The sequence below is a fragment of the Oncorhynchus kisutch genome, linkage group LG10, assembly GCF_002021735.2.
Source record: "Oncorhynchus kisutch isolate 150728-3 linkage group LG10, Okis_V2, whole genome shotgun sequence".
Classification (NCBI taxonomy): Eukaryota; Metazoa; Chordata; class Actinopteri; order Salmoniformes; family Salmonidae; genus Oncorhynchus; species Oncorhynchus kisutch.
Window position 1 is genome coordinate 48,427,464 of NC_034183.2, and position 18,189 is coordinate 48,445,652.

The 18,189-nt window shown below is 42.6% G+C and overlaps 2 protein-coding genes across 3 annotated transcripts; both read right to left on the bottom strand.

Moving 5' to 3' along the window:
* Positions 1-5,452: 5,452 nt before the first annotated feature.
* Positions 5,453-8,577, bottom strand: LOC109898285 (cyclic AMP-dependent transcription factor ATF-4). Of its 2 annotated transcripts, none has more exons than XM_020493200.2 (3): positions 8,383-8,577; positions 7,071-7,481; positions 5,453-6,744 (listed from the first exon to the last, which is right to left on the bottom strand). In XM_020493200.2, the coding sequence occupies exons 2-3, from the start codon at positions 7,363-7,365 to the stop codon at positions 5,828-5,830; spliced, it is 1,212 nt and encodes a 403-aa protein (XP_020348789.1). In that variant the 5' UTR covers positions 7,366-7,481; positions 8,383-8,577; the 3' UTR covers positions 5,453-5,827. The 2 variants fall into 2 exon arrangements, with proteins under 2 accessions (XP_020348789.1, XP_020348791.1); XM_020493202.2 differs by having other exon boundaries at positions 5,631-6,741; positions 8,383-8,558.
* A 738-nt stretch (positions 8,578-9,315) lies between these two features.
* LOC109897560 (apolipoprotein L domain-containing protein 1-like) lies at positions 9,316-11,129 on the bottom strand. Its single transcript, XM_031833855.1, has 2 exons — positions 10,727-11,129; positions 9,316-10,552 (listed from the first exon to the last, which is right to left on the bottom strand). The coding sequence occupies exons 1-2, from the start codon at positions 10,768-10,770 to the stop codon at positions 10,264-10,266; spliced, it is 333 nt and encodes a 110-aa protein (XP_031689715.1). The 5' UTR covers positions 10,771-11,129; the 3' UTR covers positions 9,316-10,263.
* Positions 11,130-18,189: the final 7,060 nt, after the last annotated feature.

The following is an 18,189-nucleotide window of genomic DNA, read 5'->3' on the forward strand; positions in this document are numbered from 1 at the left end:
CCATGAGACATCCCGAAAATCGGTCTTCTCACTTAAACGTCTGTGGCATCCGAACAGTTTCGCCTAACTATTATGACCACTGTATGGAAAGGGGGACTCTTGTAAACCTGATGGTGTTCTCCGTTTTGCTATACGGCCCCCACAAGTGTCACAGGACTCGTCTGAAGGTAACCCATACAAACAATTGGAAGTATGGAGGTAGTTTTGTTCCAACAAAAATAAAAGGGTAAATGTTGATAAAACGAACATATTTCCTGACTTCAAAACCTTATTCCTTATGATTTATTTTTTGCCATTCTTTTTGCCATTCATGAATGTGTTATTCAATGTGTTTCTATGGGCTATAGTACTTGTCACGGCAGATTTCCTCCTCTTCCTCTGAAGAGGAGGTGTAGCAAGGATCAGACCAATATGCAGCGTGGTAGGTGTCCATGTTATTTAATAAGAAAACTCAACATGAACACAAATACAACATAACAAAGTGAACTGGCAACGAACCAGTTCTGTGTGGCACAAACACAGACACAGGAAACAATCACCCACAAAACCCAACACAAAACAGGCTACCTAAATATGGTTCCCAATCAGAGACAATGACTAACACCTGCCTCTGATTGAGAACCATATCAGGCAAACATAGAAATAGACAAACTAGACATACAACATAGAATGCCCACTCAGATCACATCCTGACCAACAGTAAAACAAAGAAAACACAAAAGAACTATGGTCAGAACGTGACAGTACTAAAGGACAAAATCAATATTTTTTAAAATAATTTTAACATTCTATACATACTTATAAACTACCACCCCACCCCCCAGGATAAGTTTTGAGAAAATTGGGATCTTTTGTGTTTGACAGTGGATGAAGAAAGCCCTGAGTCACCTGAGAACAACAGCCCTGAAGAAGACTGTAAAGCAGAGGATGCCAGCTCCAGTAGTGACAAGGGAGAGAGTAGCCAAGAGCACATGCTTACACACTGTAAGGTGGACACATTCCCGCACCCCAACATTCACATTTTAAAGTGGCCTGGTGTAGAATTACACCGGAAATTAAAGGAAAGAACACATACAATGCCTTCAGAAAGTATTCACACAACTTGACTTTTTCAATGGAAAAAGGTGTGAAGATTTTCTGAAGGCATTGTATGTGTATTCAAAGTAGTTGGGTCATTTTTGAATTTCTGTGGCATTTACAACCATGAAAAACATTTTAAAGGACAAATAATTGCACATCATTCATTTTTTGTTGTTGTATTGAACTGTTTATCAATGGTAAAACTTAATGCAAGTCCTTTATACTGCAATACTGTATACAATACTTAGGGCAAGCACATTGACCCAGTATAGAGTTGTAGTGACATATTTTGGGCATTAAGAGATATCTATTATTTTGAATGCTAGAAAGTAGATGAAATAGATTGAAAACAAACAAAGGCTATTAAAGAAAGAACATAATGTATATAATAAAAAATATGGGGATTGGAAATGATGCAGATAATTACATTGATAGAAGCCACACTATCTGCAATATTATAGCTGATCTCATTACTCATTACAAAGCTATACAAGGTAACAGTAAACATGTTGTCCCCCCACGAATGATGCAGCCTTGGGCCAATTAGTAACAACAATTCAAACAAGGGTAACACTTTATTTGAAGGTACACATATTAGCCACTAAGTTCTAGTTTATAAGTATGTATATAAGTAGCTTATGCCTTTATTGTGTTATTAGCCATATATAAGGCTTAATTAAGTGATTTGTTATTCAAACATTATAAGGCATGTAATACTGGCCAATCCTCAATAACCTCATTATAAGTTATTATAAAGTAATAGTTATTGTTAATAAATAGCAAGTTACACAAGAAACTGTCTCAATGTGATACTAATAAGGGCATAGTATCTCAATATGTGTGTGACCGTATTTTTACTTGATGATTTTTTTCTTCCATTAATGACCTCATTGGACAGGAAGGGGCACACCTCCCTCATATATACCATACAGCCAACATTCAAGTTCCATTTTTATGTAAACAAGTAGCAACTCAAATTCCAAATATACTTGCATACATGTTGGCTGTAATTGCATATAATGTGGCATACTTACTATGACTGTGATATGGGATTGCCTCACCTGATGTGGTCGCCTCAATGAAGGACAATTACATTGTGTGCAAAATGATTCATCATATCACTTTAGTAAATAATTTTTTAAGTGCTAAAGACTTACCCTAATTTACCTCAAATGTGTCACTGGTGTTACCTTCATTGGTGTTACCTTCATTGGTGTTACCTTCATTCGTGTTACTACTCCTACTGGTGGCACAATTCTATCATAACAGTATAAATGATTTAAAGTCATTAAGCTGCCATAATAGTTCATTTGAAATGGGAAGATGTACCCAAATACAGTGGGGCAAAAAAGTATTTAGTCAGCCACCAATTGTGCATGTTCTCCCACTTAAAAAGATGAGAGAGGCCTGTAATTTTCATCATAGGTACACTTCAACTATGACAGACAAAATGAGAAAAAAATCCAGAAAATCACATTGCAGGATTTTTAATGAATTTATTTGCAAATTATGCAATAGTCCCAGTCAAAAGATTAGACACACCTACTCATTCAAGGGTTTTTCTAAATTTTTGAAAACTATTTTCTACATTGTAGAATTACAGTGAAGACATCAAAACTATGAAATACACATATGGAATCATGTAGTAACCAAAAGTGTTAAACAAATCAAAATACATTTTATAATTGAGATTCTTCAAAGTAGCCACCATTTGCCTTGATGAAAGCTTTGCACACTCTAGGAATTCTCTCAACCAGCTTCACCTGGAATACTTTTCCAAGAGTCTCAAAGGAGTTCCCACATATGCTGAATACTTGTTGGCTGCTTTTAGGCCTACAGTATAAAATGATTCAATACAGGTATACATGTTGTTCCCACAAATTTAATTGAGTGCAATTGAACATTCAAATATGAATGTGCAAGTTTTTTAAGTATGTGTACTGCAATACACTATTAGATGAAACAGTCAGTAAAGCATTAGGAGTGTCCAGAGTTGCGATATAAAAAAAGGAATGTTTCATTCCAGTAATACATAGCAATGCTGTCACACAACATCCCTCATTACATTGCAGTTAAGCAACATAAAGACAGGAGCGCCTTAAGGGACAGTTTTAAGACCATTCCTATTCAATCTAATTTCAAAAAATCATAACAGGGATCCAAGGAGCTAATCAAGGAATTACTTTACTTTTATATCCTTTCTCAATGTTAAATAAGGAAAAGTTAGAAGAAAAAACAAATGAAGAGCTTATTGTACTGAACTGTATTTAACAAACATTCATTGTTTTTTGCAATACCATTCAAATACCATCCAAAGATGTTTTGTAGGTCTATATGTCCAATGTAGGCCTATTGCATGTCTTCCATTATTTAAATGATGTCTGTGAACTGAACATAAACTTCAAGTGTTGCTGACACCAACCACAACTGAGGAATCAACAGAACCCACAGCTTGTAAAAGCCTACTGTCTCAGTCAAGGGTCAAGATTGGCCAGTAACATGTCCACTATGGATTTTGCATGATATTCCCAAGGAAGACTGAGTCGCATGACACTTCCTGCTTTGCGGTGAGGGTTATTATCCATTATTAAATGATGCAACATAAGGGTTTAATTAAAAATTAGCTATCAGACAGACCAGTTATAACATCAAGAGTTAACAGAAGTTGTGGTAAATTAGGTTTAATTTTCCTACGGAACTGGTTGTGCTTCTCACTGAACAGACAGCCTCTTTAGGGAGCTTGTGAATGGTTTCAGAGAGCCATACATTGTGCCTCATTCACCACTTAAAACCTGTTTGGGGTAGGGGGCAGCATTTTCACTTTTGGATAAATAGCGTGCCCAAACGGAACTGCCTCCTACTCTGTTCCAGATCCTAATATATGCATATTATTATTAGTATTGGATAGACAACACTCTGAAGTTTCTAAAACTGTTTGAATCATGTCTGTGACTATAACAGAACTTATTTAGCAGGCGAAACCCCGAGGTTTTTAAGTCACTGTCTTTTCAATATCTTTTCATGGGGAATCCAGAATTCTAATAGACTTTCCTCAGTTCCTACCGCTTCCGCTGGATGTCACCAGTTCGTAGAAATTGGATGAAGTTTTTCCTTTGTGTAATGAAGTACCATAGCTCAGAACGAACGTCACTTCATGTGTACCTTTTGATAGAGGCGCGTAACCAGAAAAGTAGGGTCAGTTTGTTTTGCTCCTGTATTGAACACAGATCATCCCGTCTTCAATTTAATTGATTATATATGTTAAGAAATACCTAGAGTTGTATTACAAAAGTAGTTTGAAATGTTTTGGCAACGTTTACAGGTAACTTGAGATATTTTGTAAGTTGGAAGCGGTGTTTTTCTGGATCAAACGTGCCAAATAAATGGACATTTTGGATATATATTGACGGAATTAATCGAACAAAATGACCATTTGTGATGTTTATGGGACATATGAGTGCCAACAAAAGAAGCTCGTCAAAGGTAAGGCATGATTTATATGTTATTTCGTGTCACACCTCATTGTTTACGGTTGTGCGATCATCAGATAATAGCATCTTATGCTTTCCCCGAAAAGCCTTTTTGAAATCTGACATGTTGGCTGGATTCACGAGTGTAGCTTTAACATGCATGTGTAATTTAATTTTTGATTTTAATAGAAATGTATTTGAATTTGGCACTCTGCATTTTCCCTGGCTATTGGCCATGTGGACAAGCGTCCCACCTACCCCAGAGAGGTTTGGCACAATCCCAAATAGAGAATTTCCCCCAAGCTATCTGGACTAAAGCCCCAGAGCAACAAAAAAAAGTGTGCGAGAACCCTAGTCCCAGTTTTAGGTTGAATATAGTGTCGTGCCACTGTGGTCAACCTCCATTATTTAAGCAGTGCTTAGGTCAGCACACAAACACACTGTCTATCACACACAATATACTGTAGAGAACAGGTCAGTGAGGTAGCTGGAAACTGTCCAACACAAGATGATCAGAAAATACTAATAACTTGGATGTATCCCAGAATGAACTAAAACAAAGTAAATTAACTAGATAGGGGATATGGTGCAATTGTTAAACCTGACCCATATCTGGGTAAATGGTTGTTGAGCCAGAACATACTGATAATGTTCCTCCATTGAACCAGGAGGGCACTGGAGCAGGTCATATCTGGGCTATATTTAAACAACTGGCCTCGCACTTCTGAACACATTCACACCGGTATTAGCTAAATGAGGCCGAGGACCCTATTTTGAAATCACTATTTGGAAATCTCAATACTTATTTGAGACGCAGTAAAATGGCAAGATTGGTCTTAATAATATACTTTGTCTTCACTGTATATTCCCAGAGTTTGCTAAATTAATTGCACAAGACCAAATGTATTTTACTTTTTAATAGATAAGGAAAGGAATACAATTCAGACTACAGTAAAAATACACATGTATAATAGGATTCAAAACCTATTTAAGACTACATGCTTCTATATACATATAGACGCGTCTTGATAAGAATAAACAATGACAGAGACGAAAGATTAGACTAATTACACAAGTCAATATACTGTTAGGAAAATACTTAAGGTTTTAATACAAGAGATCAGGGACTACATCAAACTCAAGCTACAAGAACAGTCTCTTTAAACTCAAAGGAAGAGACAGGCAGGAAGGTCAATAGAACTTGGGCTTTGGGAGTCTCAATACATGGATTTAAAAAGCATTATAGATAGTAGGATACTTGGTGGGTTACACTACGGTTAGAGGTCACCGAGTCCCTTCTTGCTCTTCGCTTGGCGCACCTCCTCCATGAGGTCTTTGAGATACTGGATCCCATTGGCGATGGAGTCTGCTTTCTCCGACAGCTTGTGGTTCCTTTGCTCTAGCTTGTTGCACTCCGCGCTCAGGGCCTCCTGCTCAGTCTTCCTCTTCTGGCGGTAGCGCGTGGCCGCCGTCTTGTTCTGCACCATCTTCTTGAGCTTCTTCTCCTTCGGGGGTCCTCCAGTGGATGTGGTGGTGGGAGATGGCTGGTCTGGATGTTGTGGCCTAGACTTGGGGGTTGTTGTGTATGGTTTTCTCCTATTTTGGAACCTTGACCGAGCTGTGGCGATGGAGGGCCAGTTGAGCTGACCGGAGGCGCTTAAGCTGCTGTCGCTGTCAGAGGAGAGGATCTCTGGGATGGTGACGGTTGTCACGCCAACCTCGTGTTTAGGGGCCAGGAGGACAACGATGCGGGTTGGGGAGAGAGACAGCACGATGCTGGGGACCGACTGGGGTAACTCCAGGTGAAGCAGCTTCTCGCTGACACTCGCCGAGGCATCCACCTCACTGCCCAACTCTAAGGTGAAGGTGGGAGATGGAAGAAGAGAGGGGGCTGGGGACTGGGGCTCCGATTTGATCTCCAGCTCCTCCTGGGCATCGGGGACGCAGGGGGGAGGTGAATGGACCTCCTCCTGCGGGTCTTCCTGGGGCTGTGAGACGGTCAGGGGGAGGAGTGGATCAGTGGTAGCGGGGAGGTCCGTGGGAGTTGGGAGGGGGAGTGAGTCCAGCTCCATGGGACACTCAAAGGAAGTAATGAGGTCTTTAGGGGAGCTAGGGGAACATATAAGGGAGTCCAGGTCAAACTCACTCAGGTTGACCCTCTTAGCCATCCAGTCCATGCCAGAAAAGGCATCTTCTGTGGAGGACAAAGAAAGCAGGTTATTCAACTGCTCAATAGCCAAAGTAATATGAAAATACAAATATTCGCATTACACGTAGTGATCATAAATGTCAAAGTGGAAGTCTAAGTTTCCATATTTGTGATAAAAGCATTTCTCTGTCTACTACACCTGTTGTATTCGGCGCATGTGACAAATGAAATTTGATTTGAAAACCTATTACCTTTTCTATACTGCAAAAAAAACAGATCATGGGAATAAAATATAAATTGCTATGGATTTCTACACACTGTCGACCAGTATGAACATACGTGTGGAGGACTTAGGACGTGGTGGTCCTCACCTTTCCCATTATCTGCAGCAATGTGATGGGTGTGGCCTAGCTCGTCAGCAGATAGCCAAGGGAAGGACAGCAAGTCTACCTCAGCCTTCTCTTCCTGGAGGAGCAGCGAAGGCGGAGAGGGAGGAGGGGATAGAAGGAGAATTGGAGAAGATGACGGGAGGGGTGAAGCCTCCTCTATCAAGGGAACTTCATCATGGTGAAGCAGCGACCCCATGGGGTCGGCCATGAGAGAGGAAGGCCCCCAGAGTATGGCCTCCATATCGTCCAGGCCAAACTGTGAGCTCATCATGGTCATAGCTCTGTTGTTGTAGTACAGTCTCTAGGATCTGAGACGGTAGGTACTGCAGTAGGAGGTCGAGCGGTTCTTTTATGCTGTCAACTACAGCAGTGCTAAGGGTTTCCACAAGGGACCTGGGAAAGAGATAGGAGATGACATGGTGAGTTCATGTAATAATGTAAACCGAAGCTCATAATGTGGGCTAAAGAAATGGCCTTTTCTCCTTTATGTTGATTCTATATTATGTCATGGTCAGTCATGTTGTGTTGTGATTGAGTAATGTAATATTTGTCTGCGCACATTTTTAATTGGGTGGCAAAAAAAATATGTAAGTCTGAACTTATGTTTATATCTGTAATGCGTTTTGTGCATAACACTGCCCCTACCATTTTACAGAGCACCTCCTTGCACTGGCACTGAATACCCTCACTGCCTTTGTCTTGTGACTCGCACACGCGCCAAATGAGGTCAGTCAGTTTCCACAGCAACCATCGTCAGAACAGAAGCAAAGATTTGTATAACTAAACATGGTTCTATCTGTGATGGAAGTGTGTCTAGCGAATGAGATGGCTGCTTCCGCCTCCCTAACAGCCACGATTGTGTTCACCCTCCCGCCTTAAACATTGATTATATCGCCATTTTGTTAGAAAAAGAACGAAACATTTTGTTCCACGTTGGCATTCCTGGAATAAAATCGTACCACACATTCTATTTAAAAAAAAATCTATATTTTTACCAATTTGTGACAATGTCGCGGGTTGTTATGTTAACAGCTCACTGGCCAGTTTACCAGAAAGAGATACAATGTAACATTCTCTGCTCTGACTCGTGACGTCTGTATCCAATGTCATTCCAAGGATTTGTCTGGAGAACGGCAACCTTACGGCAAGATATAGTATATGCATTTATAAAAATACTTCGCTACACAACATAAGCAGGCTAATAGTTTCACAGATTGAGGTTAGACCGCATTGTCGTCATTGACATGTCACAGATTCACGTTAGCCAGCCATTTGCCTACAAATATATACTTACGTCATTTTGACAAATATGAAGTTGAAGCAGTGCACTGGATTGACGCACTGTTGAATTTGCTGCTGCTAGGACCGCCGCGAACCGTTAAACTGCCATTTCGCACAAGAAAGTGGTGTCACTTGAATGTTGTTTGGTGCTGGTTGGAAATGGCGCATGCTGAGGGCGCAGCGTAATGTACAACTCTCAAAAAGACCAATGATGTATATATACACACTAGATTACTTATAGGAGGCTTTGTGTTGAAGCCACCGTGCATCCATCTTGCCCCCCCCATTGTAAAACATATTTTGGAAGTTAAAGAAAAGCATTTATTAATGTCTACATTCATTTTTGTCACGTTTATACTTTTACAAACACCTTAATGCATACTTTGAAATTATATTATGTGAGATAAACATATAAAGTGAAAAAATAAAAAACACTTTCCTTAGTCAGATTCTTTGAGGTTACTGATGTTATTGTCCCCACTACAGTAACAAATACTTAAATACATGTAATTTTGTCCTTTAAACATTAAAGTGAAATAGAATTCCATTCATTCCTATGGAGGACTGCGCCTACTGGGGAGTGCCAATATGTCCGACCAGTGGCTTCAAAGACTCTAAATGGCCATGCCCTAGCAATCAAGGGTTTATATACATCGCTGATGCAGACCTAGAATATCCTTCCACAGGTCCTCACTAGCTTCTATAGCCACAAAGTCATAAACCCCACCCATTTCTACAAATTCATCTTAAATTCTCTTCCTAACTTTATGACTAATCCCTAAATTTAAATTAAGACCAAAGCAAATGTTTTTCTGTGGAATCTGACTTTGTGGCTATAGAAGCTAGTGGAAACCGTATCCTTCCGCACATTGGGGGTTAACAGGGGCCAGTTTTACAAATCATCCTGTGATGTCTTATACTAATCACATAATTTATGTGAGCCAACAACTTTTCAATAAAGTTTATTGCACGTCCTTTTTAGTATTCAGATAATTCACAAATAGGATATAGATAAAATGTCCTGTGGATATTCTCAGCAGTACACACTGCATAGTAAAACATTTCACATTCATACATTTCACACATTTTAAATACTTTATTTGAATCTACATATCACATTACAGTCGAGAGGATTCAAACATTTCAAAGTTCATGGATATATGGAGACTTATGGATACAGAAAGCACCATGGCTGCCCAAACAGCGGACACAGAGCAGTACCGCTGCTTTGCCTTTGTCCTGTTCAGGCCAGCAATCTGTCAGCCTATGTACATGGCTGAGACTCCCAAATATTATCACTGCAAGTTTGCACTGATAACCGAGACTGTTCACGGGGGCTGAAATTTCAGTAGCTTCATGTAGGCTTCAATAGGGCAACCCACTTCAAAAATGAGCACCTCCCTCCGGCCTCCCCCCAAAAAACTATATCTTGTATGTGTCCAAAACATTGCCAGACCTTTACTGCATTAATGACAGCACACACACACCTCAAAATCTACTGGCTGCTAGAGAGAAAGTCTGCCACACTTGGTGCAGTCCTGGTTGCAAACTTAGTCTCAGAGCCCTTTTCAGCCTCTGGCTGTCCTTGTCAGTATAATACAGGTCCATGTCTCTGGCAAACCCTTTAGGATCATCTCAGACTTCATGCCCAACTGTTGGGACTTATTACACCCAGGATGCGCTGCCTCCAGCACCCTGGCTATCCGCAGGGCCTCAGGATCAGCATGATGGAGCCTGTGGAAGTTGTACTGCCTCAGCTCAGCCATCCCACTGTGGATGAAACAAAGACACAACTCCAAGTCTGCTATCTCGGCTTTGTACTTCTGCACCACCTCCTCCAGCCTCTTCCGGTCCACAGAGTTGATTTTGATGTTGCCCATGGCCGCTTTGATGCCTATCCCGCTACCCGACGCCACCATGCCCGCCCAATTGCTGTGGCTATGAGGGAGGAACCCATGGTCATGTGGGTGAGGACAATGCCCACAACGGCCACCGTCCCTCCCATGGCGTCCGTGGTGCCCCCTGCGATAGCCATGGTTTTGGTTTTTTGCACTTTGTCCGGCTTCTCGGCGAGGTCGTTGAGCTCTGTGAAAAGGCCTCGCAGGGTATCATTACGCTTCATTAGCAGGCAGTTGAACAGACAGAGGCCATTTTTTGCATAGAGGCACCTCTGGTTGAACTCCCTGGTGGGATGGAAAGACCGATTTAATGAAAGACAGAGGGCTGATTAAATGGTATGCCTGTATTGGATTGGATTGGATGTATTGGATGTACTGTATTGGATGTAAGATCAAAGCTCTATCCTTGAAATGGTGTATTAACCACATGTGTACAGTAAGAGGTTAGTCAGGTCTCACCTGGTTTCATCCTCTAGACTGAGGCCATAAAATGAAGGAGGCATGTTTTCCCAGCCTGAAAGAGACACATACACAATTACAAACCAAATGTATTATCCCTCAGTAATCTATGGCCACATATTGCATCCTAACAGCTGAGAACAGTAGATTTTTTTTTACAGAAGAACAGTTGCACGTTCTTTCATCCTTAATAATGAATTAAATACAATGTAATGTAGTGTCAAATAATGCGATATACAGTACCAGTCATACGTTTGGATACACCTAGTCATTTTAAGGATTCTTTATTTTTTACTATTTTCTACATTGTAAAATAACAGTGAAGACATTGACATAACACACATGGTGAAGACTATATAATAACACATACAGAATCATGTAGTAACCAAAAGATATTAAATCAAAATATATTTTAGATTTTAGATTCTTCAAAGTAGCCACCCTTTGCCTTTGACAGCTTTGCACACTCTTGGCATTCTCTCAACCAGCTTCACCTGGAATGTTTTCCCATGAGTCTTTTCCTAGCCACCATGCTTCTACATCTGCGTTGCTTGCTGTTTCTGGTTTTAGGCTGGGTTCCTGTATAGCACTTTGTGACATCTGCTGATGTAAAAATGTCTTCATAAACACATTTGATTGATTGATTGAAGTTCCCACATATGCTGAGCACTTTTTGTCTGCTTTTCCTTCACTCTGCGGTTCAACTCATCCCAAACCATCTCATTTGGGTTGAGGTCGGGTGATTGTGCAGGCCAACTCATCTGATGCAGCACTCCATCACTCTCATTTTTGCTCAAATAGCCCTTACACAGCCTGGAGGTGTGTTGGGTCATTGTCCTGTTGAAAAACAAATGACAGTCCCACTAAGTGCAAACCAGATGGGATGGCGTCTCTTTTTCTTATCGGTGTCCTTTAGCAATGGTTTCTTTGCAGCAATTCGACCATGAAGGCCTGACTCACGCATTCTCCTCTGAACAGTTGATGTTGTCTGTTACTTGAACTCTGTAAAGCATTTATTTGGGCTGCAATTTCTGAGGGTGGTAACTGTAACGAAGTTATCCTCTGCAGCAGAGGTAACTCTGGGTCTTCCTTTCCTGTGGCAGTCCTCATGAGAGCAAGTTTCATCATAGCGCTTGATGGTTTTTGCGACTGCACTTGAAGAAACTTTCAAATGACTGACCTTTATGTTTTAAAGTAATGATGGATTGTCATTTCTCTTCGCTTATTTGAGATGTTCTTGCCATAATATGGACATGGTCTTTTATAAAATAGGGCTATCTTCTGTATACCATCCCTACCTTGTCACAACACAACTGATTGGCTCAAACGCATTAAGAAAGAAAGAAATTCCACAAATTAACTTTTTCAAGGCGCACCTGTTAAGTGAAATGCATTCCAGGTGACTACCTCATGAAGCTGGTTGAGAGAATGCCAAGAGTGTGCAAAGCTGTCATCAAGGCAAAGGGTGGCTACTTTGAAGAATCTAAAAGATAATATATTTTGATTTGTTTAACACTTTTTTTGGTTACTACATGATTCCATATGTGTCATTTCATAGTTATGATGTCTTCACTATAATTCTACAATGTAGAAAATAGTAAAAGTAAAGAAAAATCCTGAAATGAGTAGGTGTGTCCGAAATTTTGACTGGTACTGTACATCTGTGGTAATAATGTTTAACCCACATCCCACTGTCTTCATCCATCTCATTAGACTTTCAAATTCCTGCTGAAAAACAAAAAAAGGTACACACAGGTTTTTAGATTCGATTGAAATTAATATCATCTAATAATGCAGGTGAACAGCAACAGAAAGAGGGGAAACCTCATGTGAAGCCTGGTTTTGGCTTAGGCACTGAGAATAGGACCTGTTCCTGTAAATATGCCTTTCCCCGTTCATGCCTTAGATAGTCACCATTAGTCACAGGGAAAATATTTGTATTTTTCTTATTGATTCTCCTGCGTATTCTGTGGTGCTGGGCCTACCCTGGTTAGCTTGTCATAACCCTACTGTTTTGTGGCCACAGAGGGCTCTCACGGGGTGGTTGCAAGAGTGTTCAGGTAGGTGTTTAGGGGTTTCCGTTGGTGCTACTACAGTGGAAAGTCCAGACCAGGTCTCCACCGTGCGCATCCCCCCAGAATATGCTGATTTGGCTCTCGCCTTCTGTAAAAAGAAGGCTACTCAATTACCACCCCATCGACGGGGGGGATTGTGCGATAGATCTCCTGGTAGACACTGCACTTCCCAGGAGTCACGTGTATCCCCTGTCGCAAGCGGAGACGGTGGCTATGGAGACATATATGTCTCTGAATCCCTGCATCAGGGGTACATTCAGCCCTCCATTTCTCCCGTCTCCTCGAGTTTATTTTTTGTAAAGAATCAAATCAAATCAAATTTATTTATATAGCCCTTCGTACATCAGCTGATATCTCAAAGTGCTGTACAGAAACCCAGCCTAAAACTCCAAACAGCAAGCAATGCAGGTGTAGAAGCACGGTGGCTAGGAAAAACTCCCTAGAAAGGCCAATACCTAGGAAGAAACCTAGAGAGGAACCAGGCTATGTGGGGTGGCCAGTCCTCTTCTGGCTGTGCCGGGTGGAGATTATAACAGAACATGGCCAAGATGTTCAAATGTTCATAAATGACCAGCATGGTCGAATAATAATAAGGCAGAACAGTTGAAACTGGAGCAGCAGCACAGTCAGGTGGAAGTTGAAACTGGAGCAGCAGCATGGCCAGGTGGACTGGGGACAGCAAGGAGTCATCATGTCAGGTAGTCCTGGGGCATGGTCCTAGGGCTCAGGTCAGTTGAAACTGGAACAGCAGCATGGCCAGGTGGACTGGGGACAGCAAGGAGTCATCATGTCAGGTAGTCCTGGGGCATGGTCCTAGGGCTCAGGTCCTCCGAGAGAGAGAAAGAAAGAGAGAAGGAGAGAATTAGAGAACGCACACTTTCACACAGGACACCGAATAGGACAGGAGAAGTACTCCAGATATAACCCCCCAACACATAAACTACTGCAGCATAAATACTGGAGGCTGAGACAGGAGGGGTCAGGAGACACTGTGGCCCCATCCGAGGACACCCCCGGACAGGGCCAAACAGGAAGGATATAACCCCACCCACTTTGCCAAAGCACAGCCCCCACACCACACCAAGAAGAAGGGAGGGTTGCGCCCGTGCATTGATTATCGAGGTCTCAATAAAATAATGGTGAAGTATAGTTACTGTTGATGAATAGGTATATGAGAAACGAGACCAAGTCGAGACGCTGGACAAGGCGGATACGGTATAGTAAAGGCCGTTTATTCAAGAGTAATGATATCTGGCAAAACGTGCACGGCTCCGTTTCGTCAAGTTCTCATGCGAACCATTGGAAAAAAAGAGACCGGACACATATCGTACAGTTCATTTTATACATTGAAATGACGTAGGTAGATTCTGGTAGTCCTGGCTTCTGGTAGGTTGTTTGTAGATGATAGACAGTCTCCTCCATCCTGGTGTCAGTATCCCATTGGTTCTCGACAGAGTTCTTTGTCTTTGGAGCCCATCCAGAAGGGGAGGGGCTGCGTGTGTGTAAGTGTGTGCGTTCCTGTCTTGGCAAGTCTGTGTGTCTTTTCAGTGAGTGTGTGTGTGAGAGATATCCTGTATGGGCCCTACCATGTTTTACTGTGAAAATACGTTGCTATGTGTTGTCTCAGTTATAGCAATGCAATAGCAGTAAGCTGGTCATTTGCATAGGAAATAGCACTTCATTACATTACCCGCTACCTCTTATCGCTACGGCGATTGAGTCAATGCACGGGGCGCGCTTCTTCACTAAACTGGATCTCAGGAGTGCGTACAATCTGGTGCGTTTTAATAAGAAGGGAGACGAGTGGAAGACTGCATTTAGTACCACCTCAGTGTATTATGAGTACCTAGTCATGCCGTATGGGTTAATGAATGCTCCATCAGTCTTCCAATCATTTGTGGACAGGATTTTCAGAGACCTGCACGGGTAGGGTATAGTGGTGTATATCGACGACATTTTGATATACTCCGCTACACGCGCCGAGCATGTGTCCCTGGTGCGCAAAGTGGTTGGTCGCCTGTTGGAGCATGATCTGTACGTCAAGGCTGAGAAATGCTTGTTCTTCCAACAGTCCGTATCCTTCCTGGGGCATCGGATTTCCACGTCAGGGGTGGAGATGGAGAGTGATCGCATTACAGCCGTGCGTAATTGGCCGACTCCCACCACCGTTAAAGGAGGTGCAGCGATTCTTAGGGTTTGCCAACTACTACCGGAGATTTATCAGGGGTTTTGGTCAGGTTGCTGCTCCCATTACCTCACTGCTAAAGGGGGGCCCGGTGCGCTTGCAGTGGTCAGCTGAGGCGAACAGGACTTTTAGGCACCTGAAGGATCTGTTTACCTCAGTTCCTGTGTTGGCTCATCCGGATCCCTCTTTGCCGTTCATAGTGGAGGTGGGCGCATCCGAAGCTGGGATAGGAGCAGTGCTCTCTCAGCGCTCGGGTACGCCACTGAAGCTCCGCCCCTGTGCCTTCTTTTCGAAGAAGCTCAGCCCGGCGGAGCGAAACTATGATGTGGGGCACCGGGAGCTGTTGGCTGTCGTCAAGGCCTTGAAGGCGTTGAGACATTGGCTTGAGGGGGCTAAACACCCTTTTCTCATCTGGACTGACCATCGCAATCTGGAGTACATCTGGGAATCCTCGCCAGGCAACGTGGGCCATGTTTTTCACGTGAAATTTCACTTACACATGTGAAGTGTCCCAAGAACACATGTTTTCACATGTGAACAAAAACAACAAAGCAACAAGACACAAGTACATTTAATAACCATAAGGGGACTTTTTGAGTTTCAGGAAGGAAGGAACATAAATAGAGGTAGTTATATTTCACTGTGAACACTTCCCTGTCTTTGTCACACACATGCAGTATCTGTTTCACCTCAGATGAAAGCATATCACAATACATAAATGGTGTACTATATCCTTTGAATGGCACCATGTGTGTATGTATAGTCGTGAGCTGCTTTTGTGCTTCTGTCAGCACCAGTTGGAGACAGGGGCATGTACGGCTTTCTCCTGCAGCAGGGGTTGGAGTTGTGTGGCCAATCCCTGAGGGGGAATGAGACCGGGTGTGGGAGGGGGGCCCTCCCGACCATGGTGGGGGCCGTGAGGGGTGAGGCAACCTCTCATTGTCTGTGTTTGAGGGCTATTGAACATGTACAATCCCAGAAGCGATGTTAGTTGTGAATTGATATGAGGGCCTAAAAAGTAACTTGAGTGATGCTTACCGTCGGACTCTGGGATCTATTGACGTCATAGCCCCCATACAAGGACAGGGGTTCAGATTTGGGTAGAGCTGGTGGTCGAACAGGGTGAGGGGACTGACTGTGCTTTTGTTCTATGGAATCCTATACCAATACAAAGAAAGCAAAGATATCTGATTGACAGAAAGTAAAGTTACACTGATAAAACAGTGAACATTGATGTCTTTTCTTCTTTGCAATGAATATGAAGTACTCTCTCACCTGAGGCTGTAGTAGGTGCATTTCTGGGAGCGTCCTCTCATACTCTGAAGAGGCTGAAGAGGAGCGGGACATCATGGGGGACCGAGAGGGGTCTCACAGGCCATAGGAGAGGAGGAGGGGAAGGCTTATTTTTTGCTGAACCCGTCGAAGGCCTGTGTTAAACCACAACGAAGAGTAGTGGGTTGATTTGTTTTATTCAAGCTATCTTACTGTATACACTATATACTGGCTTATTCAGTGGTTCTCTTGGTTTACCTTCTCAGTCATTCCAAGTTTAGATCTATCAACATTGTCATCGTCCCCACCTGCAGATGGAGAGGGCCTCAGAAGAGTGCCATAGTTCTTGGGAGGAACTGGAGGGCGGCGAACAGGACAGGGGTTCAAACGGGGGCTCCGATAGTCTGTTAGGGAGCCAGTCTGATTGGAGGTCTGTCAAAACAGTTCATCAATCAAATTGGAACATTAACTGCAAAACAAAGTGAGCCAGACTAGAAAGGGAAGAATGAGAGGGGAAAAAGAGGAAGAGGCCCCGGCCTCTGCACAGCAGCATCTTCTACACTGGTTCTGACAGGAAAACTGATTAGAAGAACCGAGATGTAATGAAACACGAGAAGAGAGTGTTGTTGACTCACCTGGGTATCCATCACATTGCTGTAGCTTCAGGAGAGGCCTGGGAAGCCTGGGTTCTGTCTCTTGTCCAGGGGCTCTGAGTGGGACATATACTGGGGTAATGCTGGCTGAGTCTAGATTTGGTACACAGATTGACTTCTTCCTGTTAGACTTAGCTGAGACACAAATCACAAAGTCACGATTATGTGCAGTTAAACGGTATATAGACTGTTGTGGTGTCATAGAGGTTTGGGCGAGTAACGGAAAGGTTGCTGGTTTGAATACCTGAGACGACAAGGGGAATAAAATAAAAAAAAGTCTGCCACAGTGCCCTTGAGCAAGGCACTTAACCCTAATTGCTCCAGGCGCGCTGTACAATGGTGACTCTACTCCCTGCGGGTGTGTCTCAGGGGAAATTTGGATATGCCAAAAATAATAAATACATTTCCATTACACACTTTTGTGTATCAAGACAAATATAAGCACCTTCCCAAATTAGTATTATTATTATAATATGAATAATAAGTACTTACTGTTACAGCCCATTAGGATTAATTAAATGATAATGTAGCTATTGTGACCAACCAGAGTTTTGAAACCCAGGTCTCCTCCATACGACAGTATAAGGTGCATTTCTTCATGTCTTTAAATCATACATTTTTAGTACTGTCATAGCAATTGAGTATGGTGGAAGAGGTTAGTGCTGTCCTGCATTTGAACTCACTTGGCTTCTACTCACCTGGGGCTCTGACATCTGAGGCCGTAGGTCACCAGCAGTCAAAAAAGTTTGGCCGAAAGGGGGACCGGCTCCTTGACCTGGCAGACCCTGGTGTCTGGCTATTCCATGGGCTTCCATTGTCCCTATAATTCTATCAAATGCAATGCAAAAATCTTTAACACGGTCAAAGAAGGATTTGAAAAATTTGCCATTTTCCTTCTGGCATCATCCTTACCATTGATGCGTTTTCCTCTTGGCTGTCTGAATCCACCTGTAAGGATGGGAGGTCATAGGACGACCCGATGGCCGTGAACGACTTCACCAAGAATGACTTCCTGGGGGGTATAGGAGGCTAGGGGCAGAATGATGGGAAACCACTACATCAAATCGCTGCAAACTCTCGCTTGTCTTTTTACATGGCAAATCTCCAGTGAGAGCTTTGTTTTGAAATGTTGCACTTCCCCCCCTGATATCAAGTCTACTGTGTGAGGAAGATCCAAGACTCAGAAATACAAGATACATCTAACTATAGTGCCTTGCGAAAGTATTCGGCCCCCTTGAACTTTGCAACCTTTTGCCACATTTCAGGCTTCAAACATAA